This window comes from Hemitrygon akajei, chromosome 5, assembly GCF_048418815.1.
Source record: "Hemitrygon akajei chromosome 5, sHemAka1.3, whole genome shotgun sequence".
NCBI classification, from domain to species: Eukaryota; Metazoa; Chordata; class Chondrichthyes; order Myliobatiformes; family Dasyatidae; genus Hemitrygon; species Hemitrygon akajei.
In genome coordinates, this window is record NC_133128.1 from 103,211,338 (window position 1) to 103,239,081 (window position 27,744).

The 27,744-nt window shown below is 43.3% G+C and overlaps 1 protein-coding gene across 3 annotated transcripts in view; it reads right to left on the bottom strand.

The window, feature by feature from the left end:
• The window catches only part of LOC140728033 (phosphorylase b kinase regulatory subunit alpha, liver isoform-like), a 153,280-nt gene extending 131,418 nt beyond the window's left edge, over positions 1–21,862 (bottom strand). Inside the window, exons 1-4 of one of the 3 annotated variants that reach the window (XM_073046147.1) lie at positions 21,699–21,862; positions 20,831–21,179; positions 9,304–9,462; positions 3,405–3,452 (exon numbers count right to left, since the gene is read on the bottom strand). In XM_073046147.1, the coding sequence (XP_072902248.1) occupies positions 3,405–3,452; positions 9,304–9,462; positions 20,831–20,908 (285 nt within the window). In that variant the 5' untranslated portion in view covers positions 20,909–21,179; positions 21,699–21,862. Of the gene's footprint in view, positions 1–3,404; positions 3,453–9,303; positions 9,463–20,830; positions 21,180–21,433 lie in introns of all 3 variants that reach the window. The other 2 variants (XM_073046148.1, XM_073046146.1) reach the window with 2 other exon arrangements.
• Between the last annotated feature and the right edge of the window lie 5,882 nt (positions 21,863–27,744).

Here is a 27,744-nt window from a genome sequence, read left to right on the forward strand (position 1 = left end):
TTCCTCTCTGCACATTGGGTATCCATTGGCCTTTTTTAAATGAGTTCTTTGTGGTTGTCTAAGGAGACAAATCTCAATGTTGTATAATGTATTCATTCTTGTATAAAGTACTTGGAACTTTGATAAAGGACTGCAGATGATATAATTTGGATGAAGGTGGAGCATGGAATCAAGTAAGGGAGATAGAGGAGGAGAATGTGGGGTGGTAGGCAAATAATGAGCAGTGGAGGGAAAGAAACAGTGATGGGATCTGGGATACGTGTAGGAAGAAACAGGTTGATGAGGAGAAGAGTGCCAGAGGGGGAGCAGTTTACCAGATCTGGGAGTATTCAATGTTCGTGCCATCAGGTTGTATTGAATTGGCTTTATTTCTTACATCCTTCATGTATGAGGGAAAATCTTTACATTCTGTCTCCATCTAAATGTGCGATCATAGTAATTTATAAAACAGTCAATGTAATATAGAGTATACTCAAATCAGTGTGAGTTCATCAGTCAGATGGCTTGTTGGAAGGAGCCTGTTGGTCCTGACTTTTATGCTGTGGTACCATTTCCTGGATGGTAGCAGCTGGAACAGTTTGTGGGGACCCAAGCCATCCCAATCAATGATCCTAAGGGGCCCTTTTTACACACCTGTCCTTGTAAATGTTCTGAATCATGGGAAGTTCACAACTACAGAAGTGCTGGGCTGTCCGCACCACTTTCTGCAGAGTCCTGTGATTGAGGGAAGTACAGTTCCCATACCAGGCAGTGATTCAGCCAGTCAGGATGCTCTCAATTGTGCCCCTGTAGAAAGTTCTTAGATTTGGGGGCCCATACCAAATTTCCTCCTCTGTATGAGGTGAAAGAGGCACTGTTGTGCCTTTCACCACACAGCTGGCTGGCATAGACCACGTGAGGTAAAACATAGAAACATAGAAAATCTACAGCACAGTACAGGCCCTTCGGCCCACAAAGTTGTGCCAAACATGTCCCCACCTTAGAAATAACTACGCTTACCTATAGCCCTCTATTTTTCTAAGCTCCACGTACCTATCTAAAAGTCTCTTGAAAGACCCTATCGTATCCACTTCCACCACCGTTGCTGGCAGCCCATTCCACGCAGTCACCACTTTCTGAGCAAAAACTTACCCCTGACATCTCCTCCATATCTACTCCCCAGCACCTTAAACCTGTGTCCACTTGTGGCAACCATTTCAGCCCTGGGAAAAACCCTCTGACTATCCACACAATCAATGCCTCTCATCATTTTGTACACCTCTATCAGGTCACCTCTCATCCTCCGTCGCTCCAAGGAGAAAAGGCCGAGTTCACTCAACCTGTTTTCATAAGGCATGCTTCCCAATCCAGGCAACATCCTTGTAAATCTCCTCTGCACCCTTTCTATGGCTTCCACATCCTTCCTGTAGTGAGGCAACCAGAACTGAGCACGGTACTCCAAGTGGAGTCTGACCAGGATCCTATATAGCTGCAACATTACCTCTTGGCTTCAAAATTCAATTCCACAATTGATGAAGGCCAATACACCATAAGCCTTCTTAACCACAGAGTCAATCTGCGCAGCTGCTTTGAATGTCCTATGCACTCGGACCCCAAGATCCCTCTGATCCTCCACACTGCCAAGAGTCTTGCTATTAATGCTATATTCTGCCATCATATTTGACCTACCAAAATGAACCACCTCACACTTATCTGGGTTGAACTCCATCTGCCATTTCTCAGCCCAGTTTTGCATCCTATCAATGTCGCACTGTAACCTCTGACAGCCCTCCACATTATCCATATCACCTCCAACCTTTGTGTCATCAGCAAACTTACTAACCCATCCCTCATTTATAAAAATCACGAAGAGTAAGGGTCCTAGAACAGATCCCTGAGGCACAGCACTGGTCACCGACCTCCATGCATAATATGACCCGTCTACAACCACTCTTTGCCTTCTGTGGGCAAACCAGTTCTGGATCCACAAAGCAATGCCCCCTTGGATCCCATGCCTCCTTACTTTCTCAATAAGCCTTGCATGGGGTACCTTATCAAATGCCTTGCTGAAATCCATATACAGTACACCTACTGCTCTTCCTTCATCAATGAAGATCCTCGGTGATGTGGATGACGAGGAACTTAAAGTTGTTTACCCTCTCAACCCCAGATCCACTGACGTCAATAGGGACGTCAATAGCCTGTCTCCATTCCTCCTGTAATCCACAACCAGCTCCTTTGTTTTTGTGACATTGAGCGAGAGGTTGTTTTCTTGACACCACTGTGTCAGAGAGAGGACTTCTTCCCTGTAGGCCACCTCATTATTGTTTGAGATGAGGCCAATCAATGTAGTGTCATCAGCAAATTTAATTAGCAGATTGGAGCTGTGGGTGATGACAATCATGGGCGTACAGGGAGTAAAGGAGGGGACTCAGTACATAGCCCTGAGGGGCTACTGTATTGAGAGTCCGAAGGTTGGAGGTGAGGGAGCCCACTCTTACAACTTGCTGGCGATCTTGTAGACTAGAGAAGAATACTGTCTGGTCTCACCCTGTCAGTAGAGGAGGCTGATGATAGACAGGTTGGTGTGAGAATGGGGAGGATAACAGAACAACTATATGATTCTCATAACAAACAATTCCTAGACTGTCTAGCACTAATGGGTTTAAAGTACAATGTATTTAATGCAGAAATCACAATCCAGTATCAGATTTTGGGTTCCTTTTCACTACAATAGTTGTTAATAAATGCCATTATCTTTACTGTGGGGGAAATGACCCAGGAGAGCTTTAACATGAAATGCCTATACCCTCACACAATATATGCTACACTTAGTCCAAAAACAACTTAAGCAACTTAAAATTGTGGGGAGTTTTATTTGTTCCTCTTTCAGCACCAGCCTGCATCTACCTTAATGCTTAGGGATTTGATTCCTGATTCCAACTACTTACTGAGCCAGCTGCCGTGAACTTCCTCAGCTGCTTCCTGGGAGAAAGCAGCTGCTCTCTGAGCATATTTGGGACGTGTGTTATATTGACGTCTCAGTCTTTGACTTAATTTACCATTGGTCCTCAGTGAAGCTTGTGGTAACTTGCATATAAATGTCTCAGACCTCTCACTTTACATTCCTTTCATTCTCCCCCAACACTGAAGATGCATCCTTAGCTCCAAAGGTACAATAAGGTACAATGCACTTCCATTGACAGGAACTAGAATTATTTTTAGCAGCAATGTTTGAAGGAAATTGCAGAAATTAAAGTAGCAATAAAGATCAGGAGGAAATCAGAATATCTGCAGTAATGGAAGTTCAACAATTAATGTACACCCGCTCTGCACTATTAATCAGGAATTGTTGAAGCTACAATCATCAGTATGATACAGTATTATCAATTGATGAAAACAGCAGATTAATACAAACAACATACCTGTCTTATCATGCATTGGAGGAGCCCCCTCATTAACTTCACAACACTCTGTGGAAACAAATAATCAGTTCAGATCTTCACACACATGGCTTGTTGGTGAATTAGATAAACCATCAGTCCATCTAAATATTTTGATGGGGTCAATAAAAAAGCCTGAAATAAAAAGGTCTAAACCACAGCTAACCCTCTAAGCCCTGGCAGCATTCTAGTGCAAATACTAACAGGAGGCATCGTCTTGGCCCATTGAGTGACATCAGGAAATACTTGTACATATAACAGTAGTGGTTTCAGAAACTTCCTCAATCATAGAGCACAGGTAGATGAATAGTGAGGTGTTATGAGGGGGGAGAGAGAGGAACTCCTCTGAAAACTTTTTCTTTAACATTAGTTTATTTAAAAACCATCTTTACAATATAAGCTAACTGTTCTGCAAATAAGCATTTCTGAGACTTGTTCTCTAATATACCAATATGGCTACCAAACAAGGACAAAACTTGGTGATATTTCATTGGTTTCACCATCTTCTAATAAAGTGGGGAGTCTTGTTAAAGTTCCGATTCCTGGTGCCCACTCAGTGACACTCCCACGTCAATGATACCAGGAGTATTCGTGTTTTAATCCACACCCAGTGAATGAACAAAACAATTGAGTTGGAGTGATACTCTGACAATGAGTACCAGAAGCCCTTGGACAGCAAATGTTTAAAATGAGATTTAAGACACTTTGTCCATAAGTGACATGCTTGCACTATCACTTCCACTAAATTTATCCTTGCTCTCCTGGCAATATACTTCTGACTTGCTTCTCAGAACAGATTCAAAGACCTTGTTTCTTTCAGTGACAAACTCTGCTCTATTTATGACCCTAGTGCATTTGAACCATGGGGTGGTGTTGCTTCTTTGAAAGACCCCTTCATTCTAAGTACCCTCACCACAGAAGTAGCACAGTTACAGGTGTAGTTGTTGGCAGCAACCCCATCCCTGCAGCTTGAAGATCCTGTGTTTAAGTTAGAATAATGATGGGAATGTTGCATTATTGTAGAAGCCTCCTTTTAGACAAGATACTAAACCAAAGCTCTATTTTACTGTTTCACAATGGCATGTACTGGAAGAGCAACAGAGCCCCCTGAGGATGGCTGAGTTTATTTTTTAATGAGTACCAGGGACTCCCAAGCATTGACAGAACTGGCACTGAAGAGGTCTGTCCACACTTCGTGCAGCCTTGGAGGGGACAGCATTTTAACGGAGAGTCATTCTCTCAACTCCCTCCCATTAGGCAGAAGGTAAAAAGCTTCAACAGCTTCTGTCTTACTGTTGTAATAATCCAGGACAGAGTTCTTGTATGATGAAAATGTACTCTTGATCTCTGTCTACCTCATTGTTGTCCTTGCAATGTATTTGTCGGCCTGCACTGCACTCTCCGTCATAGTAAATCTATATTCATCATTCTCTTGCTTTCCTTTTGAACCATCTCCAGGTCTTGTGTATGGAATGATTGGTCTCAATGGCACACTACATCTTTCTTCAAGAGGAATGAGGCTATAGAACAGGGATTTCCAACCTGGTGTCCACAGGCCCCTCAGTTAATGGTAGGAGTCCATGTCATAAAGCAAGGTTGGGAACCCCTGTTATAGAGGGAGTTGAGTTTTTGAGTTATAAAGTTTATATGCAAGAAGAGCAAGCAAATATAGGAGCTTGAGGGGTGACCTGTTCAGATACAAGATCATGAGGGGCATAAAGAGTGAAAGGGCTTAGTCTTTTTCCCAGGCAAACTATACTAACAACAAAAGGAAACAAGAAAAAATTTGCAGACGCTGGAAATCTGAGCCACACACACAACATTGCTGGAGAAACTCAGCAGGCCAGACAGCATCTATGGAAAAGAGTACAGTTGACATTTCGGACTGAAATCCTTTGTCAGTCCTGCCAAAGGGCCTTAGCCTGTAAAGTTGACTATACTCTTTTCCTAGATATTGCCTGGTCTGCTGAGTTCCTCCAGCATTTTGTGTGTTGCATAACAACAATAGGACATAGCTTTATGTCAGGCAAGAGATTTAAAAGGGACATCTGGGGCAGTTTCTTTATACCAAGGGTGATGTATATTTGGAGTGAGCTGACAGAAGTTATGGTTGAGGCAAGCGCATTACAAAATTTTAAAGCCATCTGGAAGAGTACAAGGGTAGATGTTAGAATGCTTGGGTAGATGTTCCAAACTCACTGGGCTACACAGACAGCATGGGCAGGTTTGGCTTAAGGGCATGTTATCGCAAAGCATGAAAAGATGGCGGCACGCTCTGTAGTGACCACTCCAGGTCCAAGCAAACGTAATCATTCATACTTCACGTCCTTATGATTGCAAGACACTGCTGGATATCAAGAACATCAAATACTGCAGGTCTACACCGTCAGTGAGTTGCTCAATAGAGATGGAGCTGGATTATTGCATACCTTTGTGTTGTCACCTGGGCTGGTGGTGTACCATTGCCAGGCAGTGCACCTTCCAACAAATGGAGGGAGTGATTGTCTTGGACATTTTCATGTGATCACAAGACCTTGTTGGGCATTGGTAATGTAGAATACTACAAGTTCAGTTTACTGGGGAGAATGACGGAGAGGAAATGGTTGTGACACGGTCTCGGCCCACCTGCCACGGGGTTGTCTGTTGCAGCAGGTCCAGGAGACAGAGGCGGTATTGGAGAGCGGAGACCTCCTGGTGCGCTGGAATCTGTACTAGGTTGGGGGCTGGCCTCTCCACTGTTCAATCAGCACTCCAAAGTGGTATTTGCTCAGTGGAAGAACAAGCTGGAGTAGGACAACATCCCATGTACTATCTGTCTACAGGCCGTGCCACTTAGGCTGTAGTTTTTGTGACTCTTTTCTGCTATCATGACCATGTGTACTGTTGGTGATGTGTATTGCACCTTGTGGAACACTTCAGTTTTTCTATATTCATGTATCATTAAATGAGAATTAACCTTTAACTTTGATTCTATGAGTTTAGAATTGTGATTACCAGCAGGGGTGGTTACATGCCCTAAAGAGGCGTTAGGGGAAATAGAAGTCATCGGGGAGCTTTGGTAGGGGTGCGGTAAGCGGCATCCTAACTTGAGACATAAGACCTGACTGACAGTTAGTAGAGCAGGCACTTCCAAAAAAGGATGAGGCACTGGATCATAGGAAGACCCATGGCTCTGCAGGCAGTAAGCATTCGTCGTCACAATGTGTCTGAAACTCGGCAATCTCATCCGACCTTATCAACCTAACAGATATTATTGGGGATGCATAAATTAGCAACCAGGGTGCCCACCAGTTCTCCCGACTCGTGGCATGGAACGAGTTCATGCAATTTAAGAGTAGGTAAATACACCCTCTCAACTTTCTCTACAGATCTATGGAGAACAAGTTGAGCAACAATACAGCGCTGGCCAGAACCAAGTGGCAAAACAGAGCCAATCAGTGAACTGCCGATCCCAAGGATTTCTTGAGATGTTCAAAGCAACCTAATCACAGGACAATTTACAATGACAAATTAACCTACCGACTGGACTGTGGGAGGAAACAAAGCCCCAGTGGGGATGAGGTAGTGACTGGACAATCTGTGTCAATGATGTTGAAGGGCAGGAGTACCAGCCAGGAGTGGTAAACTCTCACCATTCATTCAAAATAATTTACCCAAAAGAAGATGCAACCTTTCCCACAATTCCTGGAGAAGCCTTCCTAATATCATTTCACCTTGGATTGGTCATCCATTCTTCAATATAATGGCAGGAAATAGCTTTAAATTGCAGAGCAAATGAATGAATTTTAATTGGACAAACCATCCTCCAAAACTGATACAAAAAATCAATGTTTTTCCTGGCAAAAATAAGAAGGTGGCATCCATCCTCACCATCCATACCCCCTTCTCATCACTTGATCAGGGAGGAGGTACAGGAGCCTGAAGACACACTCAATACTTTAAAAACACCTTCTTCACCTCTGCCATCAGATTTCTGGATGCTCCATGAACTGTTCCTCCTTCACACTATTTACCTTTATTGTAGCTAATGGAAATCTGTTATGCCTGCACTGTGCTACTGCTGGAAATCAAATATCAGTGACAATAAACCTGACTCTGATTATAGATGTTCATAACTGCAATAAATGTAACCAAGGGTCTAAAGTTTGAATTGTTTACTTCCCACATTAACAATATACTTCAATGCAAGAAGTTTCATAGGAAAAGCAGGTGAACTCAGGGCATGAATCAACACCTGGAATTACAGAGCTGATTACAAAGTATTTGGAAGTTTTCATGTTTTGGTGTTTTACAACATTGAATCATAGTGGATTTAATTTGTCTTTTTTTGACACTGATCAACAGAAAAAGATTTTTTCGTGTCAAAGTGAAAACATCTCTACAAAGTGATCAAGATTAATTACAAATTAAAAAAAATTAATTGCATAAGTATTCACTCCTTTAATATAACACACCAGATGATCACTGGTGCAGCCAATTGGTTTTAGAAGTCACATAATTAGTTAAATGGACATCACTTCTGTACAGCCAAGGTGTTTCAATTGATTGTAAAAAAAAATACACCTGGATCTGGAAGGTCCAAAAGCTGGATAGTCAGTATCCTGGCAAAAACCTACACCATGGAGTCAAGAGTAATAGTTAGGAGATTGATACAAGAACAGTTCCAAGTCAGTGAATATCCCTTGGAGTACAGTTAAATCGATCATCAAAAAATGGAAGGAATACAACACAGCTGTAAATTGCCTGAGCAGGCCATCCTCAAAAACTGAGTGACCATGAAAGAAGGGGGACTTGTGAGGAAGGCCACCAAGAGACCTATGACAACTATGGAGGAGTTACAAACTTCTGTGTTGAAATGACTGCACGTACAATGACAGTTGCCTGGGTGCTTCACCTGTTGCAGCTTTATGGGAGAGGGGCAAAGAGAAAGCCACTGTTGAAATATTCTCATGTGAAATCTCGGCTTCAGTTTGCCAGAAGATTCTATGGTTTGATGAAACTAAAACTGAGTTTTGGCCATCTGACTAAACACCGCACATCATCAAAAACACACCATCCCCACTGTGAAGCAGGTGGTGGCTGCATCATGCTGTGGGGATGCTTCACTGCTGAGGACTCTGGGAGGCTTATGAAGGTAGAGGGTAAAATGAAGCAAAATACAGCGTATTCCTGGAGGGAAAACCTGGCGCAGTCTGCTAGAGAACTGCGACTTGGAGTAGATTTGTCTTCCAGCAAGACAATGACCCCAAACATAAAGTTAAAGCTACGCAGGAATGGCTTAAAAACAGTTAATGTCCTGGAGTGGCCAAGTCAGAGTCCAGACCTCAATCCAATTGAGGATTTGTGGCTGGACTTGAAAAGGTCTGTTCACTCATGATCCCATGCAATCCGACAGAGCTTGATCAGTTTTGTAAAGAAGAATGGGTGAAAAATTGCAGTCCAGTCCAGATGTTAAAAGCTGATTGAGACCTATCCACACAGATGCAAAGCTGTAATTGCTGCCACAGGTACATCTACTAAATACAGACTTGAAGGGGGTGAATAATTATGCAATCTATTATATTTAATAATTGTAACAAATTTACACTAATTTGCAGAAAGTTGTTTTCACTTTTACATGAGTCTTTTCTGTTGATCAGTTTCAAAAAAGTCAAATTAAATCTATTGATTCAATGTTGCCAAACAATAAAATGTGAAAACTTCCATGGAGGGGGTGAATACTTTTTATAGGAATTGTAACCGCTATGAAAGGCATTCATTAAAACCATGCTACCTGAAGCCATGAATCTATTGGTATGAGGTTTAGAGAGGAAATAAATGATGTAGCAAGATGTGATTTCCTGTTTCTTTCATTAATATTTCCTTTCTCACCACAACTGACCTGCTCGAGTTCATAAGCTTTGGCCTTATCTTCATCTCGGTCAGCATTCTTGCGGTAGGCTAATCCCAGGCCCCAGATAGCCAGAATACTGTACACATTGTCTCTCACCCAGGCATCCTTCTGATCCACACTCGCTGGCAACAGTCCCGTGACTGGGTTCTGAAAATATCAAGATGTTAATTAAAATGGCTACATTAAAAATAATCTATTTCAATAGATTCACCTTAACATGGTCAATTATTAAACGTCGGACAGTATGTGCACAGTTTAAGTTATGGGAAGGTTCCAGATTGTTCCAGATACATCAGTTTGAAACACAGTAACCGGGCAACAGGGAGTTTAAACTAAAAAAAAATATCAGATATTCGTTCAGGAAAAGTGCATCAGAGTAAGAAACCATACGTAAAAAGACATTTAAATGAAGTCCTGCTGTCTCGACCAACTCTAATCGATGTGCACCTCAAGATTCACTGATGTGATTGACCCTCAACACTTCCCTAACCCATGAGATAGGCAACAAATGGGCAGACATTCTGAACAACAGCCACATCCAACAATTGTTTTAAAATGCCCATTTTTATCAATCGCCATAGAGAGGATCCCATCCAGATGCAGTAGGGCTTGCTATGGTAACTGCTCTACTCAGAACTGCAAGATACTGCAGAGAGTTGTGGAGACACGAGAGACTATTGATGCTGGGAATCTGGAGTGACACCTCAGCGGGTTAGGCAGTGTCTATGGAGTGAAATGAACTGTTGACATTTTGGGCAGAGACCCTTCATCAGGACTAATTTTCTGTGAGTTATGGCCATCACAAAAACCAACCTCCCCTCTCTGGATTCTGTTGCCACTTCTCGCTGCCTCAGTAAAGCAGCCAACATCATCAAACACTCCATTTATTCCAGATATTTTCTCTTCTCCCCCTTCCTAATGGGCAAAAGATACAAAAGCCTGAAAGTAAGTACTATTGGACTCGAACAGCTTCTACAAGACCATTGAACAGTCCCCTAGTACAATAACATAGATTCTTGACCTCAACGGTCTTGCATTTTGTCTTCCGCTCTGCACTCTCTATATCTGCAACACTATATTCTCGTAGAGCCTCAAAGTGCTGTTGTAAAATTATTTGAATGGATAGCATACAAAATAGTTTTCACTGTATCCTGCTATCAATTTATTAATAGATTTGATAGCACCTTAACTACAATTCTCATATCTACCTGCACAGCACTCTGCAAAGACAACACTATATTCTTCATCCTACCCCTGATGTACCTATGATCTGTCTAGGTGGCATGTGAGCAAAGTTTCCCAACTGTACCTCGGCAGATATGAAAATAATAAACCAATACAGCCCAATATCTGTGAGAGCAATCTAATTCCACTCTCTCCTCAGAGCCCTGCAAACTCTAACTCTGTACTTCCAGAACAGCCAGCAGTATTGCCCCAGATACTGCATGCCAGATCCTGACCAGTTGCTGTGTATTAAACTTTTCCTCAGCTCGCTTTGGTTGTTTTTAACCAGCTACCTTTTAACTACCGTAGATCCCGGATTTTAAGCCGCTACTTTTTTCCCACATTTTGAACAGCTTTGAACTTTGCGGCCTATAATCCAGAGCGGCTAATACATGGTTTTTTTTCATGCCGCCTCGTAAACATTTTGCCTCGTAACAGTAGACCAATAAAATTGATGAGTAGTTCACAGAGGTCCAATGAAATTGTACGATAAATCAAGCGCACTTTCACAATTAAATTATTGTAAATCAGTCATTTGTACTCACCCTCATCAACATGGAAAACACTCGAAGCATTGTGCTGCCTTATGGCAGTTACTTAGTTTATAATATTTTCGCTTAGTAATTCATTTTCTAGTTAAAGTTAGAAGAGTTTTAACTATATTTGTTTTCTGTACTACATCGCGGGATGCTATGACGTCACACCCGGTTTCGCGGTGTCTTGTGGGAAAATGCCGGTTTGCGATGAAACGGGACGGAGGGAGGGAGCGCATTACGCGAGCGGCTTTGGATCTGAGCGAACGCTGCTTTTAAGTTAAAGGTGATCAATAACTTTTCCTGGTAGGCTGCAATATATATATTTTTTACCAGTCGTTAGGAGATATTGGAATGTTGTTCAGTAAAGAAGTATACGCAACGTATATTTAAAAGTAGCCGCGTTACGGGCCCGGTTCGAAAAAAAGCATTTGCAATATGTATTTGTTTTTGTTACCATATGGATTTAATTAAAAGTTAAAAAAATCCTCACGTGTAATATCTTTCTGTGTAAATATCTCATATTACAACGTGGGACACCTGCGGCCGAAAATCCGGTGCGGCCTTTACAATTAAAAAATTGATTTTATTTCTAAAATTAGAGCCAGCGGCTTTTAATCAGGTGCGCTCTGTAGTCCGGAATCTACGGTAATAGGAATAGTTTCTCTATTTACTCTCTCTGGACCCTTTGTGATTTTAAAATCCTCTATCACACTCCTTCACAATTTTCTTGGTACTGTTATGAATGAGGAGCAACTCTGATGGGCAGAAGGGTACAGAATCGCCAATGCCCGCCCCCCCCCCTTTTTGAGAATCGCAAGATCGCTATTATTTCGGGTCTGATACCCAGGAAATGAGAGAGATACACATCATGTCAGTAATGAGAGAGAGACAACGCCAGAATACACAAGGTGGAATGTCTCCTATTGACAAAGAGAGAGATTACTGCTATTGTCTCTTGAAGGAGGAATTGTGTATTGAGTACTGTACTATTCATTGAAACCCTTTCAGGGGGCAGCCAGAATGGTCTGGTTGAGGGATTGCATCATCCCAACCTGATTGACACCTGAGACCCCGTGAGTGAGGATAAAAGTAGGGTCTGGGCAACACCCCTCAGACGCACCAGGAGAGACGCTACGAGACCGGTGGGGCCTGTGTGTGTGTCCACCCTTGCCTGGGTGACGAGTCCACCACGGAACGGTCTAGCTAAAGGACGCGGAGGGGTCACGCGACGTGAATGGCCACAACAACAACGAATCGAAGGATCCAGATCATAAAAGGAAAGTCGGCAAGTTAATAGCTGTTACTGCTTTTTCTCTCTTTCTCTCTCTCCAACAACTGCAACACCGCGAGCAACAACGACTGCAGCCTGTATGAACTGAACTGAACTTTATATTTCCATCGGACAATTCGACAACGATAGAGCTTATTTCTTATTGATTATTATTATACCCGCACTTTTAGGTTTAGTATTGATGACGTATATTATCTGTATATTTGCATTGATATTATTTTTGTGTATTTTTACTAATAAAAACGGTTAAAAACAGTATCATCAGACTTCAACGGCTACTCCTATCTTTGCTGGTAAGACACTCAGTTACGGGGTTCGTAACAGTACCAGTGGGAACAGTGCCAGCTTGCTCAATCTCTCTATGCAACTCAAGTCCCTCAGCACTGGGATCATTTAGTAAATCTCTTCTGCACCCTCTCTCAACCCTTCATATCTCTCCTACAGTGCAAAGGCAGGGATTGGACACTATACCCCAGCAAATCAATATTTTACAAAAGTTCATCACTTCCTTGCTCTTGTACTAGACACACGAGACAGAATCTTTTTCACAGCGTAAAATTGTCAAATACTAGAGGATATGCATTTAAAGTGAGGGGGGGAAATTTAGAGGAGATCTTTGGGGCAAGTTTTTGTTTTCCATAGTCCTAAATGACTACAAAGGGAGTGATGGAAACAGATTCAATAGTGGTGTTTAAGAGGCTGTTTGATAGGCATGTGAAAATGTATATAGATGGATGGATATAGATTGTGTGCAGGAAGAGATTTAGTTAAACTTGGCATCATGTTTGGCACAGACATCTTCGCTGAAAGGCCTGTTGCTTTATTGTCTATTTCTCAATCCCAGAATGTCATAAACTTTTTTTTTAAGCAACTTTCTCGAGCTGTCCTTTCCCTGCAAGCACATGCACCTCTCTGTTCCTCTACTGCTTGAGCTTTCCACTTTATCAGTTTTCCAAAATAAAGTGTCCCACTTTCTGTGCTACACTGCCAGCTGCCCATCCATTCCAGCAGTCTGACAATAGCTCCTGGTCTTTCAATGTCCTCCTCAGTATTGGTACCTTCCCAGGCTTTGTGCCATTTGCAAATCTGGAAATTGTGCTGTCTACATTAACATCCACAAAGAAAAACAGTGTGCTCAGACCAAACCTCGAGGAATACTTCCCTCCTGTCTGATAAACAACCTTTCACTACTGTTTCCAAAGCTTGGCCAATTTTCTACCACAGTCTCTTCTAGTACACAGGATTCTATAAGATATAGGAGCAGAAGTAGGCCATTCGGCCCATCAATAACGAGCCAATTTGAGGCCTGTTGGAGTTTAATATACAAAATGCTCCCTGTATTGATCTCCCGCAAAAACTCATCAAAAATTTTTTTCATCTTTCTAAGCAACAAGTCAATGCTGGCTTTTTCTAATCAATCCACATTTGTCCAGGGTAATACCAATTCAGTACCTGATATAAATTTTGATAATTTTCCTGATTGAGCCTAAACTGAATAGCCTATCATTACTGGGTTCAAGAACAATATCCCAGTTCTCAGGTACTAGTGTCAGATCTGCAAATGTTTGGAAGGTTATAGTTGGGGGTCTGTGCAAATTCCATTTATACATCCCCGGCACTTGATCTTCCTTTGAGACTCCAGCACAATCTTCCTTGGTGCCATGCCCTCTGCCCCATAAATCAACTTAATCGCTGATTGACCCTACCACTCTCCTGGTGATACTGCAGAATACTCTTGGATCTCTGTTTTCATTTTGCATCCAATCTCTCCTCAAGTACACCTTACCTATGGTATTTCCTTTTCTTACCTCTCAGCTGAACTTTGTGCAATGCACCCTTCTCTCACTCCTATTACCACTGTGCAACTTGCTTTCTCCACTTTCTCTCTTGCACTGTCATTCTAGGGGTTCTGAGTCAGAATTGGACAGCATGGAAACAGGCCCCTATCTACACCACACATCAAGCTCATATGGAACAGTACCACACAGGCCCAGGCCCTATGCCCACAATGGCTGTGCCAAGCTAATGATAAATGTTTATGCAAGATCTATATTTCCTCATTCCCTGCATATTTATTCCCACCTGGACAAAAAAGACACGTACGTTCAAATGCTGTTCATAGACTTCAGTTCAGCATTCAACACAATCATCCCTCAGAAACTGATTGGAAAGCTGAGCCTACTGGGCTCTGCAACTGGATCCTAGACATCCTGACTGGGAGACCTCAGTCAGTCCGGATCGGGAGCAGCATCTCCAACACCATCACACTGAGTACGGGAGCCACCAGGGCTGTGTGCTCAGTCCACTGCTGTTCACTCTGCTGACCCATGACTGTGCTACAACACACAGCTCGAACCATATCATCAAGTTTGCCAATGACACGACTGTGGTGGGTCTCATCAGCAAGAATGACGAGTCAGCTTACAGAGAGGAGGTGCAACGGCTAACAGACTGGTGCAGAGCCAACAACCTGTCTCTGAACATGAACAAAACAAAAGAGATGGTTGTTGACCACAGGAGAGCACGGAGCTACCACTCCCCACTGAACATCGATGGCTCCTCAGTAGAGATCGTTAAGAGCACCAAATTTCTTGGCGTTCACCTGGCGGAGAATCTCACCTGGTCCCTCAACAAGCTCCATAGCAAAGAAAGCCCAGCAGCATCTCTACTTTCTGCGAAGGCTGAGGAAAGTCCATCTCCCGCCCCCCATCCTCATCACATTCTACAGGGGTTGTATTGAGAGCATCCTGAGCAGCTGCATCACTGCCTGGTTCGGAAATTGCACCATCTCGGATTACAAGACCCTGCAGCGGATAGTGAGGTCAGCTGAGACCATCGGGGTCTCTCTTCCTGCCATCACGGACATTTACACTACACACTGCATCCGCAAGCAAACAGCATTAAGAAGGACCCCATGCACCCCTCATACAAACTCTTCTCCCTCCTGCCATCTGGGAAAAGGCATCAAAGCATTTGGGCTCTCACAGCCAGACTATGTAACAGTTTCTTCCCCCAGGCTATCAGACTCTCAACACCCACAGCCTGGACTGACTCCTTGCCCTATTGTCATGTTTATTATTTATTGTAATGCCTGCACTGTTTTGTGCACTCCTGGGTAGGTCTGTAGTCTAGTGTAGTTGTTTTTTTCTGTGTTGTTTTTTTACGTACTTCAATCTAGTTTTTGTACTGTGTCATGTAACACCATGGTCCTGAAAAAACATCTCATTTTTACTATGTACTGTACCAGCAGTTATGGTCAAAATGATAATAAAAGTGACTTGACTTGACTTGATATTGCTGTACCTCTCAAACACTACTGTCATATGTGCTTCTAGTCTATCTTGGCCTTTCAATGTTCGCTGATTTCAATGAGAACCCCCCTCATTCTACATCAAATATAACCACAACATGATTACCCCTATCTTCACCCTCTTGATTGTACCTGGACTGGAGCTGAAACATCTCCACTTTCAACTTCTCCCTTGCACTGTTCAATTACAACTTTACCCACTGAACTTTGATTACAACTGAACCCAGCCTGAACTGTTCCCATTCCCACTAAAGCTAATGCTTTTTCAATTGACTAATGTTATATTAGACATTACTTATTATACATTTTCGATAATGAATTTAGACAGTAAAAGGCTATGATCATGCTCCAGTCACCCCACTCCACATTCCCTGGCTCCAGACATGATGTGGTGTACACATGGACAGTACACGCCATGTCCCCTTCAAACAGTAAGGCTGGAATAAGCACACTATCGAGCAACATCAGCAGCTGTTAGACACACCAGCTACAGTCAGAAAAGATCCCATTCCTAGGGTAGGATTTCCAATCCTGATCTGTGGTTCAGGGTCCTGAAGGCAGTTACTCCTGGTCCTAAAAAGTGACCAAATAGCAGTCTTGAATAAATTTTTTACAAAGAACAATGCTGAAAAAATCTTCACTTGTTCTGGGTTCCATTAGATGTCTTCAGAATCCTATTGCTTTAGGATGGCACATGGAGTTTATTATCCTCAGTAAACAGCCGGTTGCAAGATTCAGGTATGATCTCTTTTGTAGTCCCAGTCTTGTATCATATTGTGGTGCAGCTGACTCACAGCAGCAGAGATTCTATCTTTGACTTCCAGTGCTGTCTGTGTGGAGTTTGAATGTTCTCCCGGTGTCTGTGAAAGTTTCCCCAGGTGTTCCAGTTTCCTCCAACAGCCCAAAGACATGTGGGTTGGTCACTGTAAATTGTCCCTATTAGGTTAGGGAGTGATTAAAATCTGGGGTGGAGGGGGTGATGAGAACAGTTTAGTGTAAATGTATGGCTGAAGGTGGGCCGAAGGATCTATTTTCATGATGCATCTCTCTTAATAAATTCACCTCCATTTTGGAGATTGTTTCTTAGCAGAATGAAGCCTGGGGATGCAGTGAATGACTCTGAAAGCTGAATTGATACACTCATGTTGACTTCATTGGTAACTCCAGCTCATCCAATCTTTCATCAGTGATACAACACTCCAGTCCTGTAACATCTTGGTGAATCTCCTCTCCACACTCTCCTGTGGGATTTATAGAGTCTCCAGTTGGATTTATAGAGTCACAGAGTCAGGCTACACAGGAACAGACCCTTCATTCCATATTAATCACATTTTATTCACCCCCATATTCCCATCAACCCCCCCTCACCTGGGTCGCTGATGATGCAATGTGTGACAAGAACAGCCTAACATTGTGAATGCACCCACTCCGTTTACATTTCCATCATAACTTCCCTGCTCTTTTAATCCTTGTATTGACTAGTTCAAGGAAGCTGTCTCTTATGCCTTTTGATCACATCTCCTTCCTCACTGCAGCTCTGTAAAACCAGCCTCACGTGGCTTCCTGCCTGAAGTCAATTATTCATTCTGTGCCACACAACTCTGATCTGCATATTACACAACCCCTCAGCACTGCAAACTTTAGTCCCAGAACAATCCAGTTTTAATGTACACAGTCAGGGGACAAGCCTAGATTTCAGCTCCCCAGAAATATCATAGCCTTCCAGTAAACGTTCCTCCCACTGCAAGCCCAGTGGGAGGTTCTTAAAGGGGCCCTACATCTCTACTGGGATCACTGCTCAGAAATGCTGCAGTGCAGTCGAAGAGTCTGCACCTGTAGCTGACTCAGCAACTCAGAACCTGCTCACAGTGCTTCACAGAAGCAGACCCTACAGCCCTGCCAACTCATCCGTGCAGACTGCATCCATCTCCCCACATTTGGCCCATAATCCTCTATCCAAGATATTGCCATAGATAGCAGATTGGCTGATTGGCAGGAGGCAAAGAGTAGGAATAAAGGAGGCCTTTCCTGGTTGGCTGCAGATGACAATTGGTGTTCCACAGGTTCAGTATTGGAGTGAGCTGCTTCACAGATAAGACCATAAGACATAGGAGGCAGAATTAGGCCATTCAGCCCATCGAGTCTGCTCTGCCATTCCATCATGGCTGAACCCAGATCCCATTTAACCCCATACACCTGCTCTCTCACCATATCCCCTGATGCCCGACCAATCAGGAATCTCATTTTCGCATTGAATAAACCCATGGACTTTGGCCTCCACCGCAGTCTGTGGCACTCTGCTTAAAAAAAATTCTCCTTACTTCTGTTCTAAAAGGTCGTCCCTCAATTTTTGAGGCTGTGCCCCCTAGTTCTGGATAGTCCCACCAGAGGAAACACCCTCTCCACATCCACCTTACCTAGTCTTTTCAACATTCGGTAGGTTTCAATGAGATCGCCAAGCATTCTTCTAAATTCCAGCAAGTTCAGGCCCAAAACTGCTGAACACTCCTAGTATGTTAACACCTTCATTCCCAGAATCATCCTCCTGAACCTCCTCTGGACTGTCTCCAATGACAGCACATCCTTTCTGAGATAATACTCCAAGTGCGGCCTGACTAGTGTCTTATAAAGCCTCATCATTATGTCTTTATTTTTATATTCTATTTTTCTTGAAATAAATGCCAACATTGCATTTGCCTTCTTTACTACAGATGCAACCTGTGAATTAACATTCTGGGAGTCTTGCACAAGGACTCCCAAGTCCCTCTGCACATCTGATGTTTGAACCTTCTCCCCACTTAGATAATCCCCACAGGATAGGGAGTTTGTAGAGTGCCTACGGGATGCATTCTTGGAACAGCTTGTACGAGAGCCGACCAGGGACAAGACTATTCTGGATTTAGTGTTATGTAATGAACAGGATTTGATACCAGTACCAGAGGGCATGGTTTGAGAATAATGGGTAGGTCATTTAGGACAGAGTTAAGGAAAAACTTCTTCTCCCAGAGAGTTGTGGGGGTCTGGAATGCACTGCCTCGGAAGGTAGTGGAGGCCAATTCTCTGGATGCTTTCAAGAAGGAGCTAGATAGGTATCTTATGGATAGGGGAATCAAGGGATATGGGGAAAAGGCAGGAACTGGGTATTGATAGTAATTGATCAGCCATGATCTCAAAATGGCGGTGCAGGCTCAAAGGGCCGAATGGTCTACTTCTGCACCTATTGTCTGTTGTCTATTGTCTATTGTCTCTAATAGTACCAAAATGCATTATCATACATTTCCCAACAATGTATTCTATCTACCACTTTTTTGCCCATTCTTCCAATTTGTCAAAGTCCCATTGCAATCGTATTGCTTCCTCAACACTACCTACCCCTCCACCAATCTTCCTGTCATCCGCAAACTTTGCCACAAAGCCATCAATTCCACTATCTAAATCATGACAAACAATGTGAAAGGTTGCAGTCCCAATACCGACCCCTGAAGAACCCCACTAGTCACTGGCAGCCAACCAGAAAAGGCCTCCTTTTATTCCCACTCGCTGCCTCCTGCCTGTCAGCCATTCCTCTATCCATGCCAGTATATTTCCTGTAACACCATAGAATGTTATCTTGTTAAGCGTCCTCATGTGAGGCACCTTATCAAATGCCTTCTGAAAATCCAAGTAAATCTTCTTCATCCACACTGTGGTTACTTCCTCGAAGTATTCTAACAGATTTGTCAGGCAAGATTGCCCTTTACAGAAACCATGCTGACATTGACTTAATTTATCATTAGTCACCAAGTATTCCAAAACCTTGTCCTTTATTTTATAGACTCCAACACTTTCCCAACCACTAAGGTTAGGTTAACTGGTCTATAATTTCTTTTCCTTTGCCTTCCTCCCTTCTTAAAGAATGGAGTGACATTTGCAATCTCCCAGTCCTCTGGGGCCATGCCAGAAGCAAGTGATTCTTGAAAGATCATGACCAATGCAGCCACTATCTCTTCAGCAACCTCTCTCAGGACTCTGGAATGTAGTCCATCTGGTCCAGGTGACTTGTCCACCTTAAGACCTTTGACTTTCTCCTCACACCTCGCACTTTCTCCTTTGTAATCGCAATGGCACTCACTCCTGCTCGCTGACACTCACGGAGTTCTGAAACACTGCTAGTGACTTCCACGGTAAAGACTGAATATATTAAGTTCATCTCCCATTTCTTGTCCCCATGACTACCTCACCTGTATCTAAGAGCCCATGGTATTTTACAGGAAAGATACTAGCATAGATTGGCTGACTGGCAGGAGGCAAAGAGTGGGAATGAAGAGGTTTTTTTTGGTTGGCTACCAGTGACTAGTGTTCTGCAGGGGCCAGTATTTGGCCTGCTTCCTTTCACGTTAATGTGTCAATGATTTGGATGATGGAGTTGATCAAAGATAGGTGGTGCGGCAGATAATTTTGAGGATGCAGGGAGTCTGCAGGACTTAGACAGATTGGGAGGATGATGAAATATAGTGTAGGGAAGTGTATGGTCATACACTTTGAGGGAAGGAATAAAGGTGTAGACTATATTCTAAATGGAGAGACAATTCAAAAAAATCAGAGGTGCAAAGGCACTGGAGAGTTCTTGTGCAGGATTCCCTAAAGGGTTAACTTGCTGCTGGAGTCAGTAGTGCAACATTTTACAATGTTACATTTATTCTGTGCATGTGTAAATTATGCATAATTTGTTAATTTATGTTTGTCCTCATAGCGTAATTCACAGTGCTACTACTGCAAAAAGCTAATCTTCAAGCATTTATACCCTGTGTATATTGTGACAACCATAAACTTCAGCTGGAATCACATTGTTTCAAACACTAACAATTTCTGTGAACCCTTTGAATTTTTATCCAGAACCAGGAAGTTGCATGCATTTTCCTGCTCAGAGCTGACGTCTCCCAGTGTTAGCTCAAACTTCGCTTCACGTCCTCCTTCCCAGCTCCCAGATAGCCCTGCATATCACACGTTGTGCAAGGATGTCCTTGCTGCTTAATACCAGCGTCTGAGCAGATTACAACCGTGTGCAATGTGGATAGAGGCGACACGAATGATCTCTCAGACTGGATTTAAATCACTTTGCAGTCAAACTCTTACTGCTTCAACAATTATCAACATAAACAGTCAGACTCCCACCTGATGGCACAGAATGGTCCTCTGCACCAACCTCGCATATCCATCCAGCCGGACGCCAGAGTTACTTCTGCTCCTCATGGTGATCAGCTGACCAGTGACCACCACTAAATGTGGTCGGTCGCGCCTACTATTGATTGGCGGTATCCAGTTGACCAGCAGTAAGCAGTATAGATGAGTGATGCTCGTTATTGACCAGCAGAAACTGATGGTAACCAACAGCACTATTGTTGGCCAGTGATGCCTAATATTGAGCAGTAATAACCAGTCTAGTTCAGCGATGCCTTCTGTCGATCAGCCAGAACAATGGGGCATCCATAAATCTCGCTGACAAACTCTAACCAGTGTAACCCTGTCGACATAAAAAAGTTCAATCTTATCCGATGTAATAGCAAGACCCCGCACTGAAATTGAGATAGAGAGAAAGAAAGAGAGCGCGGAGAGAAACGGTAGGCAGGCACTCACACACAAAGACCTTCGCAGGGGTACACACACATATCTCTCTCTCTCTCCCTCTCCCTCTCCCTCTCCCTCTCCCTCCCCTCTCTCTCTCTCCCCCCCTCTCTCCCTCTCTCCCCCCCCTCTCTCCCTCTCTTTCTCACTCACAATGAGAGATAGGCACAGACGCACCATCGGAGGGAGACACGCACACAAACAACCACAACCACTCCAAAAGACGAGTGAGAGGAGCCGGAGCTCGGGCTTTCCGCTTTCACTGTCTGTGTGGCCGTGGAGTGGGCCTGCCCGATCCGCCTCTCTTCCTTCCTCCTTCCTTCCTCCGGCCCACTCGCCGCTCTAAACCAACAGAGTGGCGCCTCGCTAGTCGGCAGTGAGCAGGGTGCAGGTCAGACTGCGCTCCGCCGCATCTCACCAGTAGCCGGGATCTCCGTACACCGGCAGCAGTATGTCTCCGACCGCCCGATGTGGGGGAAGCGGCCTTCCACACCCCTCGGTGGAGCTGCGTGCGGACGATGACCCAGAGAACGTGCGATCCGCCCGCACCCACAGCCAGTCTGGGCACAACATGCAGGAGGCGGCTGCAATAGAGACGAAACGCTGCAAGTTTCAGTCATATAGCGCAGTAGCAGGCCTTTCGGCCCAACTCCCTCATGCTGACCGATCTGAATTACTCCCATTTACCTGTAGTTTACACATATCCCGACCAGGTGTCTTTTAAAGTCGTTATTGTACTTGCCTCAACCACTTGCTCTGGCAAATCTTACCTGAAGAAGTTGCCTTTCAGATCCCTTTTAAATCGTTTACTTCTCAACTAAACCCATCCCTCTATTGTTTGACTCCCTCTCCCTAGGGAAAAAAAGACTCTGCATTTAGTTTCTATGCTGCCCATAATTTTATACACCTCGTTAAGTTCACCCCTTGGTCTCCTACACTCCAATGTATAAGGTCCCAGACTGCACAACCCCTCCCTCTAACTCAGGCTAGCAACATTCTCATAAACCTTCTCTGTACTTTTTCCAGTGTTGTCATGTTCTGGTTTACATTCAGATTTCCAGCACCTTTTTTTTTATTTGATGTTCATGTATTGGCACCAAGGTGAGATCAAACTCAGATTTCACCTTGAATTCAATGATACCAGTACCTGATCAAGGAATCATTCAAAGTACTAGAACAAAGTTGATTGGAAGAGGACACTAGCAGGGATGATGGCAAAACACCAATGGCTGGAGTTTGGGGGGGGGGGGGGCAATTTGGAAGCTACAGGATAGATTAAGAAGTATTCTAAAGGCAGGCTGACAAGGGAAGTCAAAGACAATATAAAAGCAAAAGGCATGTAATATAGCAAAAAATGGCGAGAAGTTAGAGAATTGGGAAGCTTTTAACAACCAATAGAAGGCAACTAAAAAACCAAAAAGAGAGAAAAGATGAAATATGAAGGTAATCTAGCCAATAATATCAAAGAGAATACCAAATTTTTTTTTCAGATTATATAAAGAGTAAAGGAGAGATGAGAGTGGATATTGAACTGCTTGAGAGATAGTAATAGAGGACAAAGAAATGGTGGACGAACTTAATAAGTTTCTTGTGTCAGTCTTCATTGTGGAAGACACTAGCAGTATACCAGAAAATTGAGAGTGTTGGGGCAGAAGTAAGTATAGTTGCTATTACTTAGAAGAATGTGCTTAAGAAGCTGAAAGGTCTGAAGGTACGATAGATATTTCACTTGGTCTAGATGGATTACACCCCAGGATTCTGAAAGAGGTGGCTGAAAGGATTGTGAAGACATTAGTAATGATCTTTCAAGAATCACTAGATTCTGGAATGGTTCCAAGGGATTGAAAAGTTGAAAATGTCACATCACTCCTTCAGAAGGGAGGGAGGCAGAAGAGAAGAAACTATAGGCCAGTTAGTCTGACAGTGGCAGGGAAGATGTTGGAGTCCATTTTTAAGGATGAGGTTACAGGGTACACTACTTGGAAGCACATGATAACATAGGCCAAAGTCAGCATGGTTTCCTTAAGGGGAAATCTTGCCTGACAAATCTGTTGGAATTCTTTGAGGAAATAACAAGCAGGATAGACAAAGGAGAATCTGTGGATGTTGTGTACTTGGATTTTCAGAAGGCCTTTGACAAGCTGCCTTAATGAGGCTGCTCAACAAGATGAGAGCCCATTGAATTAGAGGAACTATACTAGCATGGATAGAAGTTTGGCTGACTGGCAGGAGGCAAAGAGTTAGACTAAAAAGGGCCTATTTTGGCTGGCTGCCAGTCATTCCACAACAGCTGATATTGGGACTGCTTCTTGTCACTTTATATGTCAACAATTTGGATGACAGAATTGATGGCTTTGTGACAAAATTTGCAGATGATGCATAGACAGGTGGAGAGGTAGGTATTGTTGAGGAAGCAGGGAGTTTGCAGAAGGGCTTGGACGGACTGGAAGAATGCGCAGATAGAATATATTGCAGGAATGTGTCTGGTCATGCACTTTGATAGAAGGAATAAAGGTGCCGACTACTCTATAAGTGGGGAGAAAATTCAAAAATCAGAGATGGGAGTTCTAATGCAGAATTCCCTAAAGATTAACTTGCAGGTTGAGTCTGGGATAAGGAAGGCAAATCCAATGTTACCATTAATTTCAAGAGGACAAAAATTTAAGAGCTAGGAAGTGATGCTGATGTTTTATAATGCATTGGTCAAACTGCACTTGGAGTATTGTGAGCAGTTTTGGGCTCCTTATCTGAGTAAAGAAGTGATGGCATTGGGGAGGGTCCAGAGGAGGTTCACGAGAATGATTCCAGGAATAAAAGGGTTAATATATTAGAAATGTTTGATGGCTCTAGGCCTGCACTCGCTGGAGTTTAAAAAAACTGAGGGAGGATCTCATTGAAACCTATTGAATATTGAAAGACAGAGTGGATATGGAAGGAATGTTTCCTATAGTGGGGGAGACTAAAACAAGAGTGCACAGCCTCAGAGTAGAGAGACATCCATTTAGAACAGAGATGAGGAATTTCTTTAGCCAGCAGGTGGTAAATCTGTGGAATTAATTGCTATGGACAGCTGTGAAGGCCAAGTCATTGAGTATATTTAAAGCAGAGGTTGATAGTTAGGGCATTATGGGGAGAAGGAAGGTTGAGAGGGATAATAAATCACCCTTGATGGAATGGCAGAGCAGACTCAATGCACCGAGTGGCCTAATTCTGCTTCTATTTTTTTTTATTTATGAGATACAACATGAAAACAGGCCCTCCCATCCCACAAGTCTGCACAGCCTAGTAACATCCATGTTAACAATTAACATTCTAATCCACACATATCTGGAATGTGAGAGCTAGCCAGAGCACCCAGAGAAAAGCCATGCAGTCACAGGGAGAATGTACAAACTCCTTACAGACAGCGATGTGATGGAACCTGCTGTTGAGAGTGGCTTAAGCTAATATGGCGGGGATGGGGGGATGGGAACCAGTATGATAGAGCTGAGGATGAGCCAGCAAGTTTACAAGTAGACGATGGGTGTAACATGAACGTAAGGAAGGGACAAGCCAATGATTGGGTACTAATGCAGACAGAGCAGAGGGTTAAATTGTACCACAGAGGCAACATTCAAAAGGGCAAAGAATGTAGGACTGAAGGTGCTGTATTTAAATGTGCATAGCATTCAGAACAAGGTGGACAAACTCACAGCACCATTCGAGATTTGTCAGTATGCCATTGTGGATATCACTGAGTCATGACTGAAAGAAGGCCATTGTTGGGAGCTTAACATCAAAGGATATACTTTGTATTGAAAGGACAGGCAGGAAGGCATGGGCAGTGGTGTGGCTTTGGTGGTAAGAGATGGAGTTACATCTTTAGAAAGAGGTGACATAGGGTCAGAGAATGTTGAATCTTTGTGTGTGAAGTGAAGAAACTGCAAGGGTAAAAAAAACTATTATGGGATTCATATATAGTAGCCAAGATGTGGGGGTGAGATTACAAAGGGAGCTGGAAAAGGCATGTAATAAGGGTAATTACACAATTGTAATGGAGGACTTCAATATGCAAGGGAATTGGGAAAATCAGGTTGGTGTCGGATTGCAAGAGAGGGAATTTGTTGAATACCTACACAATGGCTTTTTAGAGCAGCTTGTGCTTGAGTCTACTTGGGGAAAGGCCATCTGAGATTGGGTGCTGTGTAATAACCCAGATCTTATTAGGGAGCTTAATGTAAAGGAACCCTTAGGAGCCAATGATCATAAAATGACTGAATTCATACTGCAATTTGAGAGGGAGAAGTATCACAATGGAATAAAGGGAATTAGAGAGGGTGAGAGAGGAGCTTGCCCAGGTGGGTTGGAGGAGGATAATGGCAGGAATGATGATAGAGCAGAGGTGGTGGAAGTTTCTGGAAATAGTTCACAAGGTGCAGGATAGATAGGTCCCACAGAAGAAGTTCTCAAATGGCAGGGCGAGGCAACCATGGCTAACAAGGGAAATTAAGGACTGCATAAAAACCATGGAAAGGTAGCAAAGTAAATGAATGATTGAGAAGCTTTTAAAATCCAACCAAAGGCAACTAAAAAAAGCTATAAGGAAGGAAAAGATGAAATATGAGGGCAAATTAGCCAATAATATAAAGCAAAAAACCAAAACTTGTTTCAGTTATATAAAGAGTAAAGGGAAGGTGAGAGTTGATATTGCACCACTGGAAAATGATGCTGGTGACGTGGTAATGGGAGACAAAGAAATGGCAGATGCACTGAATTGGAACTTTGTGTCTGTCTTCACTGTGGAAGAGACCACCAGTGTGCCAGAGGTCCATGAGTGTCAGGGAGTAGGACAAAGCTATTACAAAGGACATTGCTATTGCCATGTGCAGAAGTTCGCTGATGACACGGCCATAGTGGGGTGTGTCAGGAATGGACAGGAGGAGGAGTATAGGAAACTGATACAGGACTTTGTGATATGGTGCAACTCAAACTACCTGCGTCTCAATGTCACCAAGACCAAGGAGATGGTGGTGGACTTTAGGAGATCTAGGCCTCATATGGAGCCAGTGATCATTAATGGAGAATGTGTGGAGCAGGTTAAGACCTACAAGTATCTGGGAGTACAGTTGGACGAGAAGCTAGACTGGACTGCCAACACAGATGCCTTGTGCAGGAAGGCACAGAGTCGACTGTACTTCCTTAGAAGGTTGGCGTCATTCAATGTCTGCAGTGAGATGCTGAAGATGTTCTATAGGTCAGTTGTTGAGAGCGCCCTCTTCTTTGTGGTGGCGTGTTGGGGAGGAAGCATTAAGAAGAAGGACGCCTCACGTCTTAATAAGCTGATAAGGAAGGCGGGCTCTGTCGTGGGCAAAGTACTGGAGAGTTTAACATCGGTAGCTGAGCGAAGGGCGCTGAGTAGGCTACGGTCAATTATGGAAAACCCTGAACATCCTCTACATAGCACCATCCAGAGACAGAGAAGCAGTTTCAGCGACAGGTTACTGTCGATGCAATGCTCCTCAGACAGGATGAAGAGGTCAATACTCCCCAATGCCATTAGGCTTTACAATTCAACTGCCAGGACTTAAGAACTTTTTTAAAGCTATTATTAATGCTTTTGAGTTAGTGATTTAGATGCATATCATATTATTACTGAGTTAAGTATTGTATGTAATGAGTTTTTGCTACAACAAGTGTATGGGACATTGGAAAAATGTTGAATTTCCCCATGGGGATGAATAAAGTATCTATCTATCCATCTATCTATCTATCTATCTATTACAAGGCAAACTCAAAGGTCTTAAGGTAGATGTCACCTGGACCAGATGGACTACATCTCAGAGTCCTGAGAGAGGTTGCTGAAGAGATAACTGATGCATTGGTCATGATCTTTCAAGAATCAATTGATATTGGCATGGTCCCAGAGGACTGGAAGGTTGCAAATGTCACTCCACTCTTTAAGAAGGGAGGGAGGCAAAAGAAAGGAAATAATAGGCTAGTTAGCCTAATCTCAGTGGCTAGGAAAGTGTTAGAGTCTATTATTAAGGATGAGGTTCGGGGTACTTGGAGACTAATGATAAAATAAGTCAAAGTCAGCATGCTTTCTGTAAAGGGAAATCTTACCTGACAAATCTGTTAAAGTTCTTTGAGAAGTAACAAGCTGGGTTGACAAAGGAGAAGCAGTGGATGTCACTTACTTGGATTTTCAGACGGCATTTGATAAGGTGCCACACATGAGGCTGCTTACCAAGATAAAATCCCATGGCATTACAGGAAAGATACTGGCATGGATACAGGAATGGCTGACAAGGCAGTTGGCAGTGAGTGGGAATAATGGGTGCCTTTTCTTTTTGGCTGCCAATGACTAGTGTTCCTCAGGGCTCAGTATTGGGACCGCTACTTTTCGCATTGTTTGTCAGTGATTTGGATAATGGAATTGTTGGCTTCATGGCAATGTTTGTGGATGATACAAAGATAGGCAGAGA